At 42.4% G+C, this 15,740-nt stretch overlaps 1 protein-coding gene across 4 annotated transcripts in view; it reads left to right on the top strand.

The window, feature by feature from the left end:
• The first annotated feature begins 235 nt into the window (after nt 1–235).
• Arid4b (AT-rich interaction domain 4B) overlaps nt 236–15,740 on the top strand; it is a 122,879-nt gene continuing 107,374 nt past the window's right edge. For 3 of the 4 annotated variants that reach the window (XM_036187142.1, XM_036187140.1, XM_036187143.1), the window contains exons 1-2: nt 236–637; nt 1,260–1,314. In XM_036187142.1, the coding sequence (XP_036043035.1) occupies nt 1,309–1,314 (6 nt within the window). In that variant the 5' untranslated portion in view covers nt 236–637; nt 1,260–1,308. The remainder of the gene's footprint in view (nt 638–1,259; nt 1,315–15,740) is intronic. The other variant, XM_036187141.1, reaches the window with a different exon arrangement.

The raw sequence follows: 15,740 nt of genomic DNA, 5'->3' as shown, positions 1-15,740 counted from the left end.
AGTGGACTTCAAATCCCAGGAAGCACTGAGGCATAACTTTCTGTTTCCATAGAACTGGTGGGAAAATGGCGTCGTTGTTTGCATCGTTGAAACCAATAAAAACTGGGAAGAGGCGGGCTCCAAAGAATCCTAGCCAATCCTAGATCGTCTGAAAGGCATCCGGGAAAGAGGTAGGGGAGGGGAAAAGAACTGAGGGGAGGGGAGAAGGGGAAGGGGGGGCCGGGGTGGGGGGGAAGCGATGTTTGCCCGTCAGTCGAGTCCGGAGTGAGGAGCACGGGCGCCGGAGCGGAGGGAGAGTCTCGAGCTACTGCTTGCCGCCGCGACGGCCACCGCCTGGACGTCTGCCCGGAGGGAGCCGCAGAAGATCGGCCGCCGCCGTCCTCGGGAGGGCTTCGAGACCGGGGCCCGGACCTCCGTCTGGGAGGGATTTTTCGTCGCCCCCCTCCCCCCGCGAGGGAGCCGGAGCGGCCGCCAAACAAAGGTACCAGTCGCCGCCACGGGAGGAGGAGGAGCTGGAGCCCCGGCCGCCGGCGGACCCGCAGCTTCTTCGCCATCTCTGCCCCGGGCCTGCTGGTGTTGGGGGGGAGGCGGAGCAGGGGACTCTGGCCGCAGGGCTCAGACCTCGTCTACGCCGGAGGTAGGGGCATTATTTTTCGTGGGGGGGGGGAAGCTCCGGGCCGGGCCGCGCATCGGGGCAGATGGCTACGGGGCTGAGTCGGCGCTCGCTGCGGGGCCTCGGCCTCCCGGGACCCCCGCCCCCCGCGGCGCCTAGCCGGAGCCGCCCTTCCCGGGCCGCACCGTGAGCCCTGCGGCCTCGGCCCGTGGGACTGAGAGCTCGATGTCCTCGGTGCCCGGCCCCGGCTCCCACTTGTGGGCCTGGGCTTGAGCTGGACGCGGACGGGCTCTGTGGGGCCGAGCCGCCGCAGCCTAAGGGCCCGCCGGTTCACTCAGGGCTCAGTCCCGGAGCTCCGGGCATCGCGGTTCGGTGGGCTTGGACGGCTGCAGCTGCACTCCAGGCCGCGCCGGACTCTGGGCTTGTTGTGAGTTTTCTTCTGACAGAAATGGCGTCATCGTGGAGGACGGGGAAAAGTCCGTGGAGTCGCGACAATGGGGCGGCGAGCGGCGGGCGGTGGGGGCGGTAGGGGCTCTGGGATGGCGCGTGCCTGCTCGGGTTCCTGGCCTCACTCGGTGCCGCCCCCGCCCCGACGGCGTACGGGGTGCCTGTGGTACTGACCGGGGTGTCTTTGTTTCCCCTCCAGGTGCAGGTGAAGCTGGTGTCGCCGTGGGGATCGCGGCCCCAGAGTCACCATGAAGGTAAGGCGTCACTCAGCCAGCTTGAGTGGCTTTCGAATTCAGGAAGTGCAGGGGCCGTGGCTGTGGCAGGCCTGCGAGTTTTGCAGAGGCAGGTGTGTGGTGGAGTGGCTCGGTGCGGAGCTTTCCCTGGAGAAAGAGGGTCAGCTGGTGCGATCTTCCACGGGCTGTGTCGTGGAGTTGTGGAGTCAGTTAGGAGACATCTCACCAAAGCTGTGCGTGCGGCTCCGCAATAGAACAGCGCCTTTTGCATGGAACCTTAGGAACAACTGCACTAATTAAAGCGTCTTAAATCATAAAACAGAAAGCTGTTGTAGTAACCTGACTCTTGAAACAGTACTATACAGTGGGTCTGTCTGTCAACACCGATGAAAGAAAATTGTATTTAATCATGTGGACAGAACCGTGAATTTTAAGCAGAAAGCAAAAATAATTTTGAAGATGTTTAAAGCAGTTTGGTGCCCTTTACGTTTAGAGATCTAATTTGGTCTGTTATACCTTGTATTTCCAGGGATGTAGGGTTGTGTGGTCCATTTTTCTTTATGTTGATGTTCTGGGTCTTGGAGTTGTCATGTGCTCTGCTATGTTGTGTTGTGTGGAAAACTGATGGCCAGGTTCCTCTGAAGTAAACATGTTGACCGCAGAATAGCTTCTAAGAAATGTGTCTAAGAAGTAGTTTGTGTATTGGTGGAGTAAATCCTAGCAATAAAAATACAGGTGGTTTTTGTCATTTTAGAGAGTTTGTAAAGTTTTTTTTTTTTTTTTCCCCCACACTGGTATGAAAAGCTTTGGGTATCTGATATATCTAGATTTAACTGGTGGAATTTTGATACTAGAATTTTTTTTCTTTAAATATATTACAAATTCAGATGTGCTTGAGAACCGTAGTAGTGTGTGTTTACTGGATTGAAATGTAATCGATAGCATGTCAGGATGTAAATGGCATCTACTTTTGACAGTTCTTTTAGGATGTTTTTTCTTTTTTAAATTAATTTCACTTGTCTCCAGAATGAGGATTGCTTTTTAGGACTTCATCCAGGTACAGTTTCAAAAGCTTCTGTTTATAGAAGAATGCAAACACTCTCGCCACCTAAATATTTGCCTATTGTACAGAGCAGTTTAGTCCATTTTTAAAGTTGTGGTTTTTGTTTGTTTGTTTGTTTGTTTGTTTGTTTAGTTTAGGGCTTTGTGGACAGCTTGGTTTTTATTTACTGTGTTCCTGTCTCCCTCTCGTGTGAATGAAAACATACCCAGAGATATGTCAGAGATGAAACCCTTTGTTAGTCACAGATGTACAATCTGTGAAAACAGTGAGAAGTGGGTTTATTAGGAAAAGCATGTAACTGCCTTGCAGTTGGATGAAAACTTGAGAAAAAAATTTTAAGTTGACTGGTAAATGTATAATATTTAGAAGATGAATAAATTTTCGGAATGCTGTAATCTGTCAAAGTTCCCGTGGTAATGCCTGACGTATCTTAGAATGTAAATGCTTGTCTAAAAGGGTTATATATACTAAGTTGAAGATGTAGATTTTTATTTATTCCTTTCTTTTCCTGTTTAAAAAACTTGTCTGTTTAAGAAAAAGAAAGCCAGGTGTGAGGGTGCATGCATGTTGCGGAAGGAGGATCAGTAGTAGTTCAAGGCCAGCCTGGATAATACAATGAGCTAGAGGCTAGCCTAGCCTACCTATTGAGTTGGAAGCCAGCCAAGGCCACATGAAACACTATCTCCAACAAGCAATCAAAATAACAGTGAAGAGAAAGTTTGCTGGAAACTTTAGCCTTAGAAGTTTCATGGTATTAGACAAATGCAATAAAGGTACTTGTTATTATTAATGTTAAAAAAAAGTTGTTAAAACAAATTTCCAACTTTATAAAGAACTTTCTGTTTTTAGTTTAGGAAATTTTGGGGAATCTATTACTCATTGCTAGTATTAAAATTTATTTTTTGCAATTTAATTTCTTACATGCAATTGATAAATTCCTCCTGAGTGCCTGAGGTTCAGTGATTAGGAGCCTGCTGCCTTTCCTCATGGGAGTTGAGTGTCTGGCCTCTATGTTTTACAGCCACCTTGTAACTCCAGTTCCGAGGGAGGGATCTATCTAACACTCACTTCTGGTCTCCACAGACACTACCCACACACATGCAGCATTCATTTACATAGTCATACACACATACATATAAATAAAAATAAGAAAGATAAATCTTAAAAAAAAGATGGCATACATCTTTAATTGCAGCATGTAGGAGGTAGAGGCAGGCAGATCTTTGTGAGTTTGAGGCCAGCCTTGGCTACATAGTGTGACTATCAAAGAATCAAAATAAAATGAAGAGAAGGTATTTACTGTTGAGTATATCGGGCCCAATTTTGTGTGTGAATAAAAGGTTTCAGGTAGTGTGTGTGTGTGTGTGTGTGTGTGTATGTGTGTGAATAACATTTGACCCACGGAATGATTTTAGGCTGTTTGTTGAATCTTGCCAAACAAATCTTATTTGAAACAAGCTTTTAAGTTTTAATTATTTGTCTTATTAATAGTGACACTAGGGATTTTACTGTTGCAGTGTATTGAGGTAATGACATTATTTGGTCTTTGCCTATGTAGAAAAGTATATATTCTATTTTAAATGTTAGCTGGCTTTTAGAAACAGTTTTCTTATGGTATAACCTTCAAAACTTAATGTACACAAAGCCTGGTCATGACTAGTGTGTTCTGTCTGGAGATTGTTTTTGCAGTCTGTTTGTGAGAACTGTGACTTGTCACATAACTGTGACTTGTCACATAAAAGCAGTCGGCTTTAGGATTGATGCTACTGTTGCTATGGACACTGCTATTAGGTAGAAGTTGCTGGTGTCCTTTTTTTTTTTTTTTTTGACGAATATATTAACATTTGTTTGTATGTATATGTACATTCGCATGAGGTCAGGACAACTTAAGTTGATTGTCTCTTTCCACCAAATGGGTCCTTAGGATTGGACTCATACTGTTGGGTCATAGGGCTCTACAGTAAGGGCCTTTACCTGCTGACCATCTCAATAGCCCTTCTATTGTTTTTCATACTTTCAGTTGGTAGACCTTTTAGCATCAGTGTGAGATATTAGAAGATAGGCTATGGAAATTACAGTTAATTATGTCAGATTGATTCCTACTTTTTTGGTAACTTTCTGCTTTTTATACTGTGCATGTTACTAACGTTCTTAATATACTGCAGTAATTTGTGGAGTGAAGTGGGCTGTGTGGCTTAGACATTAGAATGTTTATGGAATAAGTGATTTAGATGCTGTACCTAAGAGTCTGGCCTTTTTCATCTGTATCATTGTCTTCCAGTGAGTACTGGCCTGGACCATGTAAACACACTGATTGGTTCTAAGTGTCCTCTTTCCAGTTCTGGGTATGCAGGCATACTCTTTCTCTTCCTCCTTTCCCTTTCTTTGCTTCCTTTTCTGCCTTGGATTCTTTTTTCTCTTTCTCATTTAAATAAATCCTTCATTTAAGAACTACTTCCATGTGTCAGCCAGTGCGATGAGGTAGCATCAGTCATTTGGCTTGCTGTCAGTGTAGTAGGAGACTGAAAACTAAAGCAATTTCTGGAGTATTTGTTCCACTGTATGACTATTGCAGTACATGCTGTGAAGGGACAGCTAAGTGAAAGAGTCATGGAAAGTTTTCTGGTATAGTTGACATCTGTGCTGACTGTCGAAGGGAAAAGCATTTCAGATACACGGGAACAGAACAGGGCGGTACATATGGAAACTTGGGTTTGTTGGAGCTGGGTGTGTTGCCAGGCCTGTCATCCCACCCACTTTGGAGACTGGCAGGAGACTGGCAAATTCAGTGCTGCCTAGGTTACAGAGTAAGCTCAAGGCTGACCTGAGTGATTTAGTGAGGTCTTATCTGAAAATTTAAAAACAGTGTGATGTGTTTGGGTGAGACTAGTGGAACAGTGATAGAAGATGAAGGAGTGAACCTCCTCCCTTCGAGCTAATGAGATTGAAGCCAGGGTGTCATACATGTAAACAAGCACTTTACAGTTGAGTTACAATCTAGTCTGAAAATGTTTTTAAATGCTGTGTGAGGAATCTGGGGACATGGCTCAGTTCATAAAGTGCTCATTGCACAAGCATGAGGGATGTGAAGTGTCCCCAGCACCCATGTGAAAAGCTGAATTGTGGCTGTGTTGACTTGTAATCCCAGCACTAGAGGCGGGGAGATACTGGGGCTTGTGGGCTAGCAGTCCAGTCAAATTGAATTGGTGTGTTCCAGGTTCAGAAAGAGACCCCATGTGAAAAAGAAAAGATGGAGAGGGGCTGGCAAGATGGCTCAGGTTGCTGCCAAGCCTGACACCTGAGTTTGATCCCAGGAACCCTTCTGGTTTCCACATATGTATGTTCCTCTCCTAAGCACACACAAAATAAATAAATAAATGCCATAATTTTTTTTAAAGATAGAGAGCGACTGAAGAAGGCACCTGATGACAACCTTTGACCTGTGTACATATACCCAAGTGCATGTGCACCCATACAAAATGCATGTATGAATAGGTACTCATGTACAAGGTACATGAAACTTTAAAAAATGATTTTAAAGAAATTAGAGTGTGTGTGTGCGCGCATGCCAGAGTAAACATTGGAGTCAGACAACTTGGTGAGTTGGGTCTCACTTTTCCCTCTATATAGGTTCTGAGAATAAAATTCAGGTCACCAGCCTTAGTACTTTCATTTTCCCAGCTCTCATTTGGCTCTTACCAATGACTGAATACATGGGACTGCCCTGCCTTGAAATTTTCAGTCACCACAGTTTATAGTTTTGTATAATTAAAAAGTTCTGTAACTTTTCGTTTTTTTTTTTTTGTTGTTGTTGTTGTTGTTTTTTGTTTTGTTGTTGTTTTGTTTTTTTGGGACAGTGTTTCTGTATGTAGCCCTGGCTGTCCAGGAACTCAACTCTATAGCCCAGGCTGGCCCGGAATTCGCAGAGATCTGCTTGTCTCTGCCTCCCGAGTGCTGGGATTAAAGGCGTGCATCACCATCACCTGGCTAAGTTTTGTAACTTTCTAAGGTACACATCCTTGTGTAATTTGTTAGAGTAAAGGAAAATGGACTAATACAGCCAGGAAGTCTTGTGAGGGTCTTGAACTGAAGAGTGAAGTGATGGGGTACACATTGTCCGACCAGAACAGTAATTGGTGTAAGGAGAGTTGACTAATGTAGTGCGAGAGGAAGTGGACAGACCGGTCATACAGCTAGCTGTCAGCTGGTAGTTTGGGAGGGGATGATGGAGAAGCCATGGTACTGAATATGGAGCTGATGAGATTAGCAAGGTTAGATGTGAGGTGGATGTTCTCCTTGTTGCTGTTAATATGAGCAGCTCCCGAGACACCTGCCCTCCACTTAACCACTTAACACTCTGCTTTATGTAGTCAGTACATGGAACTTCTCAGATTGAGTGAGTACAGCCAAAAAAGTATTCCCAATTCCTAGTCTGCCCTCATGAGCAGACGTATTGAGCTCAACAGTCTGTCAGTTATTTTTATTTCTTTTTTAATTTTAAAAAGTAAGATATAATTCACAAATTATAAGGTTTAAACTTTTTTAAATTTTATTTTATGTACATTGGTATTTTGCCTGCATTCTTTTTTTTTTTTGGTTTTTCGAGACAGGGTTTCTCTGTAGCTGTGGAGCCTGTCCTGGACTAGCTCCGTAGGCCTCGAACTCACAGAGATCCACCTGCCTCTGCCTCCCGAGTGCTGGGATTACAGGCGTGCACCACCACCACCCGTCTTTCCTGCATTCTTGTATGTATGAGGGTATCAGATCCCCTGGAACTGGAGTTACAGACAGTTGTAAGCTACCATGTGAGTTCTGAGAATTGAACTCAGGACCTCTGAAAGAGAAGTTAGTGCTCTTAACCTCTGAGCCATCTCTCCAGTACAAGGTTTAAACTTTTAAAGTTTAATTTTGTTTGTTTGTTTTTGTTTTTGAGGCAGTTTTGTGTGTATGTGCATGTGTGTGTATAGCCTTAGGTGTCTTGGAACTAGCTCTGAAGACCAGGCTGTCCTCGAACTCCCACAGATTTGCCTCTGCCTCTGCCTCTTGAGTGCTGAGATTAAAGGGGTATGTCACCACCGCCCAGCTAAAAATATTTTTATTTAAAGAGTTGTAACATTTATACATGCATATGTGTTCCATGATGTACATCCTCAGATATGCTTATTCATATGTGTTCATTTGAGCGTAAATATATATATACGTTAAAATTCTTATTACATTTTAAATTTAGCTATTTTTGTATGTGGCATGCATATATAGTTTGAGTGTTGGAGCTCAGTTTGTTCTCTCTTTCCACTGTGTGGTGTTCCAGGGATCATATTCAGGCTTAGTGGCAAGTGCCTTTATCTGCAGAGGCATCTTGATAGCTCAGGTGAATATTTATTTTCCAGTCTGTTAACTCCTAGGAGTGGACCTATTCCTTTTCAGGTAGTGTGGCTTGTGATAACCTATTGAATGCTGAGTATTTACCTTCAGGTGTTTGTGTTGTGACAGGTGGTGTTAGACCCTGGAGACTTAAAAAATGCACTCATCATTTACTGAATGCTATTGCATGCTAGTCTCTGTTCTGGCTATTAGGATGTATCAGTGAATCAAACAGGTAGAAATTCCTGGATCTGTGGATCCCATATGTTAAGAAACCTTTGTTAACAAAAAGGAATAAATATGATAAATTACTACTTTAAGGAATAGATGTCTTGGGAATAAGGAAAGGGCTGGACAGGGTAAGGTGAAGAATTCAGAGGCTGGGGTGTGGGGTGTAAGAGTTGGCATCATTGAGAAGAAATTTGGGCAGGTACTTGAACACTCAGTTAATGGCTATGTGGCTGGCCAGGTCTCAAAGCACTAGATGTCAGGGTAGCTGGTATGGAACAGGGAGGAAAGCAGTGGGAAGGGATAGGGTAAAGGGATGTGGTGTGGGGCAGAGCACAGCAGGCCCTCCTAGAACCTGGGAGGTATTTTGAGGACTCTGGCTCTCACTGCTGTGGAAATAAGGAGCATTGCAGGTCTCACAGAGAAGTGGTGCAGTCTCACTGCAGAGCAGTGGAGTTTGATTCTGTTTTAAAGGGTCACTGACTGCTGTGGAAAAATGCTAGTAGCAGAGGGGATGATAGGAGCCATTGGAGATGAAGCTACTTTATTAAAGGACGATGGTAAGATGATGGTGGCTGCTTTTGGAAGTAAGCATTTACATTCTGTGCCAGTAAAAAAATCTTGTGTTGCTCTGTGAAATGTAGTTTGAAAAAAAGTACAGACATATCATGCTTAGTGACTTTTTAGTGTAGAGTTAAAAACTTTGATTTGTGCTGAATTTTCATGGCGCATTTAATTCCTAATTTCCTCCCTCACTTCTCATCCACCTCTGAGCATGTCAAAATGTTGATAGTGCAGTGGGCAGCCACAGGTTGTCATTTTACTACTATTGTTGCGACTGTAACTGTTACTACTAGTATTTTATTTTAGAGATAGGGTCTCACGTAGCTCAGGTTGGCTTTCAACTTGCTAAAGCTGACGCTGGCCTAGAACTCCTAATTTTCCTGCCTCCACCTTCCTCATGCTAGGTTTACAGACATGTGCCATCTCACCCAGCTCTGTTAACTTATGCAGTGCTTGGTTTTGAACCCTGGGCCCAGCAATGACAGACAAGCACTCTACCAGTTGACCTGTATGTTCAGCTCCTCTATGTTTTTAATGACCAGAAATCATGTAAAATTGAAGCTTTTGAATTAACCATTTGTTCTTGCTTAATACTTTCTTGGAACTTGGCCCTGGCTTCCAATCAGTCCTACACTTGAGACTAGTGTCTTTGAACACATTCTTGTTGACAAGTTTGATCCAAGGAGACATCCATGGAATACATTGTGTACATGAAGTGATTGTAGTTACAAATTTTCACATCAGACCTGTTCTTTTACCTTTTGGCAACTTTTCTTTCTTTCTTTCTTTCTTTCTTTCTTTCTTTCTTTCTTTCTTTCTTCTTTTCTTTCTTTCTTTCTTTCTCTCTCTCTCTTTCCTTCCTTCCTTCCTTCCTTCCATTTATTCATTCATTCATTCATTCATTCATTCATTCATTTATTTATAGCTGAGGATTGAACCCAGGACCTTGAGCTTGCCTAAGCGCTCTGCCACTGAGCTAAATCCCCAACCCCCTTTTATTTTTACTTTAATTGTGTTTTATTTTTGAGACAGAGTTTTACTATGTATAGCCTTTGCTGGCACAGAACTCGCTATGTAGACCTGGCTGGCCTTGAACTCATAGAGATGAATTTGCCTGATTATGCCTCCCAAGTGCTGAGATTAAAGGTGATGTATAGGTATGACCCCAGCTCTTTTTTTAAAAATTTTTAAACTTATTTTTGTGTATGAATGTTTGCTTACATGTATGTACCACGTGTATGTAGTGCCTGCAGAGGCCTGAAGAGGGTGTCATATCTCTTGGTGTTGGGAATTCTAGGTGATTGTGAGTGGCCATGTGGTGCTGGGAACTGAACCTTTTTCTGCAAGAGCAGCAGCAAGTGCTCTTAACTACTTAGTGATTTTCTTGTTCATGGCGATTGTTATTTTTGTGGGGAGAGTACAAATGCAGTCATACTGGCATGCCTGGAGGGGTGACACCAGGTGCCATTGTTACCCTGTTGTTTTTTAATGGTGACAGCCTTTCATCCAGTCAGGATCAGTGGCACTTCCTACCTTTTATTGACCTATCCCTTTTTTGTTTGTTTGTTTTTTAAGACAGGGATTCTCTGTGTAAACAGCCCTGGCTGCCCTGTAACCCACTCTGTAAACCAGGCTGGCCTCTGCCTCCTGAATGCTGGGATTAAATGTCAGCTAGTTACCTAGTTCTATAGCAGAAAGTAGTAGTTTTTTAAGACAGGGCCTCACTTCACCCAAGCTGGCCTAAGACTAAGTATATAGCCAAGGATGACCCTGAGTTCTGATTTTTCCTGCTCTTCTGCCTCCCAGGTGCTGGGATGACAGCTATGTGCTACCACACCTGCCAGGAACACATTCCTGGAGAGGAGACATACTGTCTTCTTTCTGCTGTCACGGAGCAGAATAGGAACTCTTCTGGAGAGTTGAAACTCCATTAGAAATATGTGCTAGTATTCTAGTATTCTGTGAAAGATGATATCTACAGAGCTACTTGTCTCTGCCTCTCAAGTGCTAGGATTAAAGGTGTGTGCCACCGTTCCCATCTTTCTTTATTTAATAGTTTATTTAATAGGTAAATGATTGTAGAATGTGGAAGATGTAGTTTTTGGTAAAATATGGAATGCTGTGATAATTAATTTGAAATTTTTATTACCTAAGTGCAAAGTATCAGTTTCAGCTTGTAACTTAAGTGAGACAAAGGAAAATAAGCCACTATTGCATTTTTGGCTTAGCATGCTTTAAACCTAATGGACACAGAATGAAACATATAAATGAGATAGCTTTTGTTCCCAGATGATTAAAATACTTTCATAAAAATGATTTCTATCAAAATGAGAGAATATCTGTTGCCTCTTAAACAATCAGTATAGTCTGTTTGATGTTACTAATTGAAATGTTTAATTTAAAGTTATTAAATTTATTTTTCTTTTAAGTGGAAATGACATTGAGATTTTCCTATGAAAAATAGTATGATTTTTAAGAAATCTGGTCACTTTCATACTAAATTTGGAGATAGTGTTCACATTTGGGTAAAGAGTTTATGCAAGTTTAGACCAAGAAACCTTATTTTAGGAGCTCAGTTGGCTATGCTGAGGATTGTATTTTCTAATTGGTTATAGAAGCAAGAGGTGTAATAAAAGGTGAAAAAGAGGAACTGTATATAGTAATACCTGCCCCATGTATGGGGGAAGACAATTGCTGTGAGCGTGAGGCTTGCTTGGGCTGTGGTGAGACCATTTCACACCCTAAAAAGAACAGAAAATAGCGTTCTTTTCCCTCACTTCACTCTGGGCGGAGTCCTAGCAATCTTAATGGGTGCTTGCATATACTTAGGAAGTGCAAGCACAGGTGGGCTTTAGGGGTCTGTAAACCTCTCCTTCCCTCACAGTCACTCAGAATTTCATCTTATCATGTATTATCCAGAGGGGAGGAGCTATAGCTTTCATCAGGATTGTGCTGAAACCTGCAGGACAGTTAGGCATAGCTGTTTGATAACTGAACTGCTCATGTGTTCAGGAGCTTGTCCACTCTTCTCTGACCACTAAAGACACACAACCAAATGTCAGTACTCACATTCTAGTTGTGTTTTGTTCAGATCATTGCCAGTCACAACATGATTTTATTCCATTATTTCTAAAACACCATTTACATAAAATATGTATGTTTACTTTTGGGTGTGTTTACTTTGAGGTGTGTGTGTGTGTATGTGTGTGTGTGTGTATGTATGTATGTATGTATGTATGTATGTATGTACGTACGTACACATGTCTAGATGCCTACAAAGGCCAGAAGATGGTGTTGGGTCTCCTGGAGCTAGAGTTAACAGGTGATTGTGAGCTTTCTGACACATCCTGATATGAGTGCTGGGAGCTGATCCTCTTGCAGTCTTTTGCAAGAGCAGCAAGTGTGCTTAACTTGAATTATTTCTTCAGTCCCACATTTACTCTTACAATTCCCCCAAATCTGTTTTTTACAAGTTGAATTTAATTAAAATTAATCTTGGATTTCATGGGAATATTTCATAAAGTAATTAAAAGTTTTTATTTTATGTGTGTAAATATTTTGCATACATGCATGCTTGTGTGCCACATACATGCCTGGTGTCCTCAGAGGTCAGAAGCGGCTATTTGATTCCCTGGAACTACAATTAGAGAGGGTTGTGAGTGGTAGGAATTGAACCAGGATCCTCCACAGAAGCAGTGTTTTTAACTGCGGAGTCATCTCTCTAGCCTTCATGAAATAATTTCAAAAATCACTGGAAATTTTCAAGTATGATTTTGAAGCACACACACACTATATATATATATATATCTTTCACACTTTGCACAGTCATTCATTTGTCCTAGTGAGTTTTTCACAGAATACTGCCTATTGATTCAGGATATAGTTGGAGATCAGTATAAAGCAAGACATTACCTTGGGCGGTGTGGTATTTGTCCAGGTAAAGTTTAGTGTTTGGTGGTAAGGAAGTTGAGAGGTTTCTTTTCTGGACCATTATTATTGATTTGTAAAGATCAAAGTCTAACAGGAAATAATCTATACACTCTTGTGTTACAAATTTAGCCATTTAAGAGAAAGATAATTCTGTGTGAAGTCTTATACTACTCTTAAGTGTCAGGTAACAGTGTGCCTTGGACACATATAATTGCAAAATTTATTATTTTTATTTTTTTGTGTGTGTGTGTGTGCACATGCATGCATGATGTGTATGTTTGTGGGGGGGTTGAATGTGCCATTATGTGTGTACAGAGGTCAAAGGACAACCTGTAGAAGTCAGTTTTCTGCTTCTACCTTGTGGGTTCCAGGATGGAACGCAGGTCATCAAGTTTGGCAGCACTGGCCTTACTCACTGACCCATCTCACCAGTCCCAGTTTCAATGTTTTAAGTAAGTTTATGATTTTGTGGACATAGATTCTAGACCAGTGGTTCGTTCCTCAAGTTGTGGTGATCCCCAAACATAAAATTACTTTCGTTACTACTTCATTATTATGTTACTGTTATGAATTGTAAATATCTTTGTTTTCTGATAGTCTTAGGAGACCCCTGTGGAAGGGCAGTTCAGTCTCCAAAGAGGTTGTGACCCACAGGTTGAGAACCACTGCTCTAGACAGACTTCTTATTTAAGGTATTTTCTCTCTCTTCGTGTAGCCTAGGCTGACTTCACAATTGTTGTCCTCCTGCCCCAGCCTCTTAAGTGCCGCAGCTATGTGCCAACATGCTTTGACTTGTAGTCTCTTAGATTGTAGTTTGGGAACTTTGGCAGTGTAAGTCTAAGATAGCTGAATTATTGTATAAATGTTCTGTTACTACTCTTTTAAAACAACTTTTAGTTGAAAAGTTTGTGTGTGTTTTTATGTTAGTGTGCACATAGGGAGGTCAGAGGACAACTTCAGGGTGTTCCATCTTGTTAAAGGATGTCACTGCCTCCCATTTTGCCACATGAGTGCTTGAATTACGAATGTACTCCCATATCTGCTTGTTAAGTGGGTTGTGGGAAATGACATATCCCTGGTCTGTTATTTGTATCCAAAAATTTAAGTCTTTTGTGTGCGTGTGTGTGTGTGTGTGTGTGTGTGTGTGTGTGTGTGTGTGTGTTGAGTACTTTTGCAGGATATTTGATCACACTGATACCTTGAGACACTGTGTTAATAAAGTTAATCTTGATCTTGAATCAGGGGGTAGGGCCAGCGACCAGCTGACTGGAATTAGCTATAGAGAATCTAGGAGATGCACAGGAAGGAATACAGAGGGACTTGAGAGTTCAAGGTCTCTTCAATCTGGGAAGTGTGGCAAGAAGGTCAGCTGGTTGCTCCTCCACTACTTCTTTGATCTATCAGGTTTTAACCCCAATATCTGACTACTGAGGGTTTATTGGTAATAGAACAATTTAGATAAACACAACAGAGTACTGTAGGGGGTCAGACCCAAGGTCTTGTGCACACAAGTACTCTACTACCTCTAGGCCCAGGTTTGAAAACATTTGACATCATGACACAATTGCTTATCCAGAGCATAGTTAATGATGACTACTTAATAAAAGCTTCATGGAAAACAATGCTGGTTGCTCTCCTGCAGTGTACACAATAAATTTTTCTTTTGAAAAAAACAAAAGAGAAAATATAATCACTTTGATAGCAGAAATGAACATTTGAAGCTATTGAACTTTTCAGCAAAAGACATATGGAGAAAAGATTTATTTACACTGATATTTAAGATATTGTTTTAAAAATTGTTTACACACACACACACACACACACACGCACGCACACACATTTTTCTGTGTATCCCTGGCTGTCCTGGAACTCACTCTGTAGACCAGGCTGGCCTCAAACTCAGAGATAGATCCATTTGCCTCTGCCTCCAGAATGCTGGGATTAAAGGTATGTGCCACCACTACCTGGCTGACTCTTAGCATATTGTAGCTCCTATTACTAGTTTCAAAATATTGGAATTACATTTTTATATGTCTCTGTGTGTGCACACATGCTGTGATGCTTGTGTGGAGATTTGAGGACAAATTATGGTATTTGGTTTTCTCCTTCCACCATGTGGGTACCAGTGATCAAATTCAGATCCTCAGATGATGGCAAGTGCCTTTATCAGCTGAGTATCTTACCAGCCTGATTATAGGTTCCAGAGAAGAATGTTCAAGTTTTGGGAATTTAAATTCCTTTTTAGGGTTATGTAGTGACTCAAGTTTTGTTGTGCTGACCAAAATTCATTCTGATGGCAATTTTATGATTAAAAGTTAAAACCTTGTTGTTTGTTTGTTTGTTTTGTTCTTTTGTTTTGTCTTTTCAAGGCAGGGTTCTCTATCCCTGGTTGTCCTTTGTAAACTAGGCTGGCTTCAAACTCAGAGATCCGCCTGCCTCTGCTTCCTGAGTCACCATACCCATTTGTTTTTGGTTTTATACTCTAAATTCTACAAGACAGTGTTCAGTGGTGGAAGGTAAATACAGCCAGATTTCTTTATTCTAAGGACTGAGCTCCAGTCCCCCTTAACCTACCATCCCCCTTGAACCAGGGTTTTACTCTAGCCCAGGCTATCCTGGAACAGTGTGGCCCAAGTTAGGAGAAAGGGGACATATATTTACTGGGAAGAGGGAATAGTTTCTGGCCTCAACACACGTTGTAGTTGGTTTGTTTGCTTATTTATTTAATATGTATGTATGTGTCCATCTTCTGTCTGTGGAGGTGAGTGTATAGAGGTCAGAGAACAACTTTGCTGAGTCTCTTCCTCTCTTGCACTGTGAATTCCAGGGATTGAGCTTGGTAGCAAGTGCTTTTAGGGCTGAACCTTCCTAACTGGCCTTCTGTTATTTTGAGACAAGGTCATGTATAATTCAAACTCCCTTTGTGGCCAAGGATGATGACTTGCTTCTACCTTCCATGTGCCTGGATTACAGTATGTAACATGGTGGGCAGCCTCATACAGATCTGTCATTCTTTCTGACAGGGTACTACTATGAAGGCCCGACTTAGAGTGGTGTTTGGTATTGTTAGTTGATTTGAATGTCTAGTGCTACTAGGAGATGTAGTGGGTAGCCATCCCAGCCTTGGCCTGGAAGTTCCAACCCCCATTGAGGCTTCGGTAATGGTCACGCCCACAAGGCGGGGCTGAGGGAGGAAGCTGAAGACCCAGATCAAGAGGAGAGGCTTCTCTTGGTTCTGGGACCCTGGACGTTGGAGGTATACCGAGCAGAGTTCTCCAGAGAATACTGCCAGACCCTA

This window comes from Onychomys torridus, chromosome 5, assembly GCF_903995425.1.
Source record: "Onychomys torridus chromosome 5, mOncTor1.1, whole genome shotgun sequence".
Lineage (NCBI taxonomy): Eukaryota > Metazoa > Chordata > Mammalia > Rodentia > Cricetidae > Onychomys > Onychomys torridus.
The sequence above is the reverse complement of the archived record's forward strand: the minus strand, read 5'-3'. Positions and strand labels throughout refer to the sequence as shown.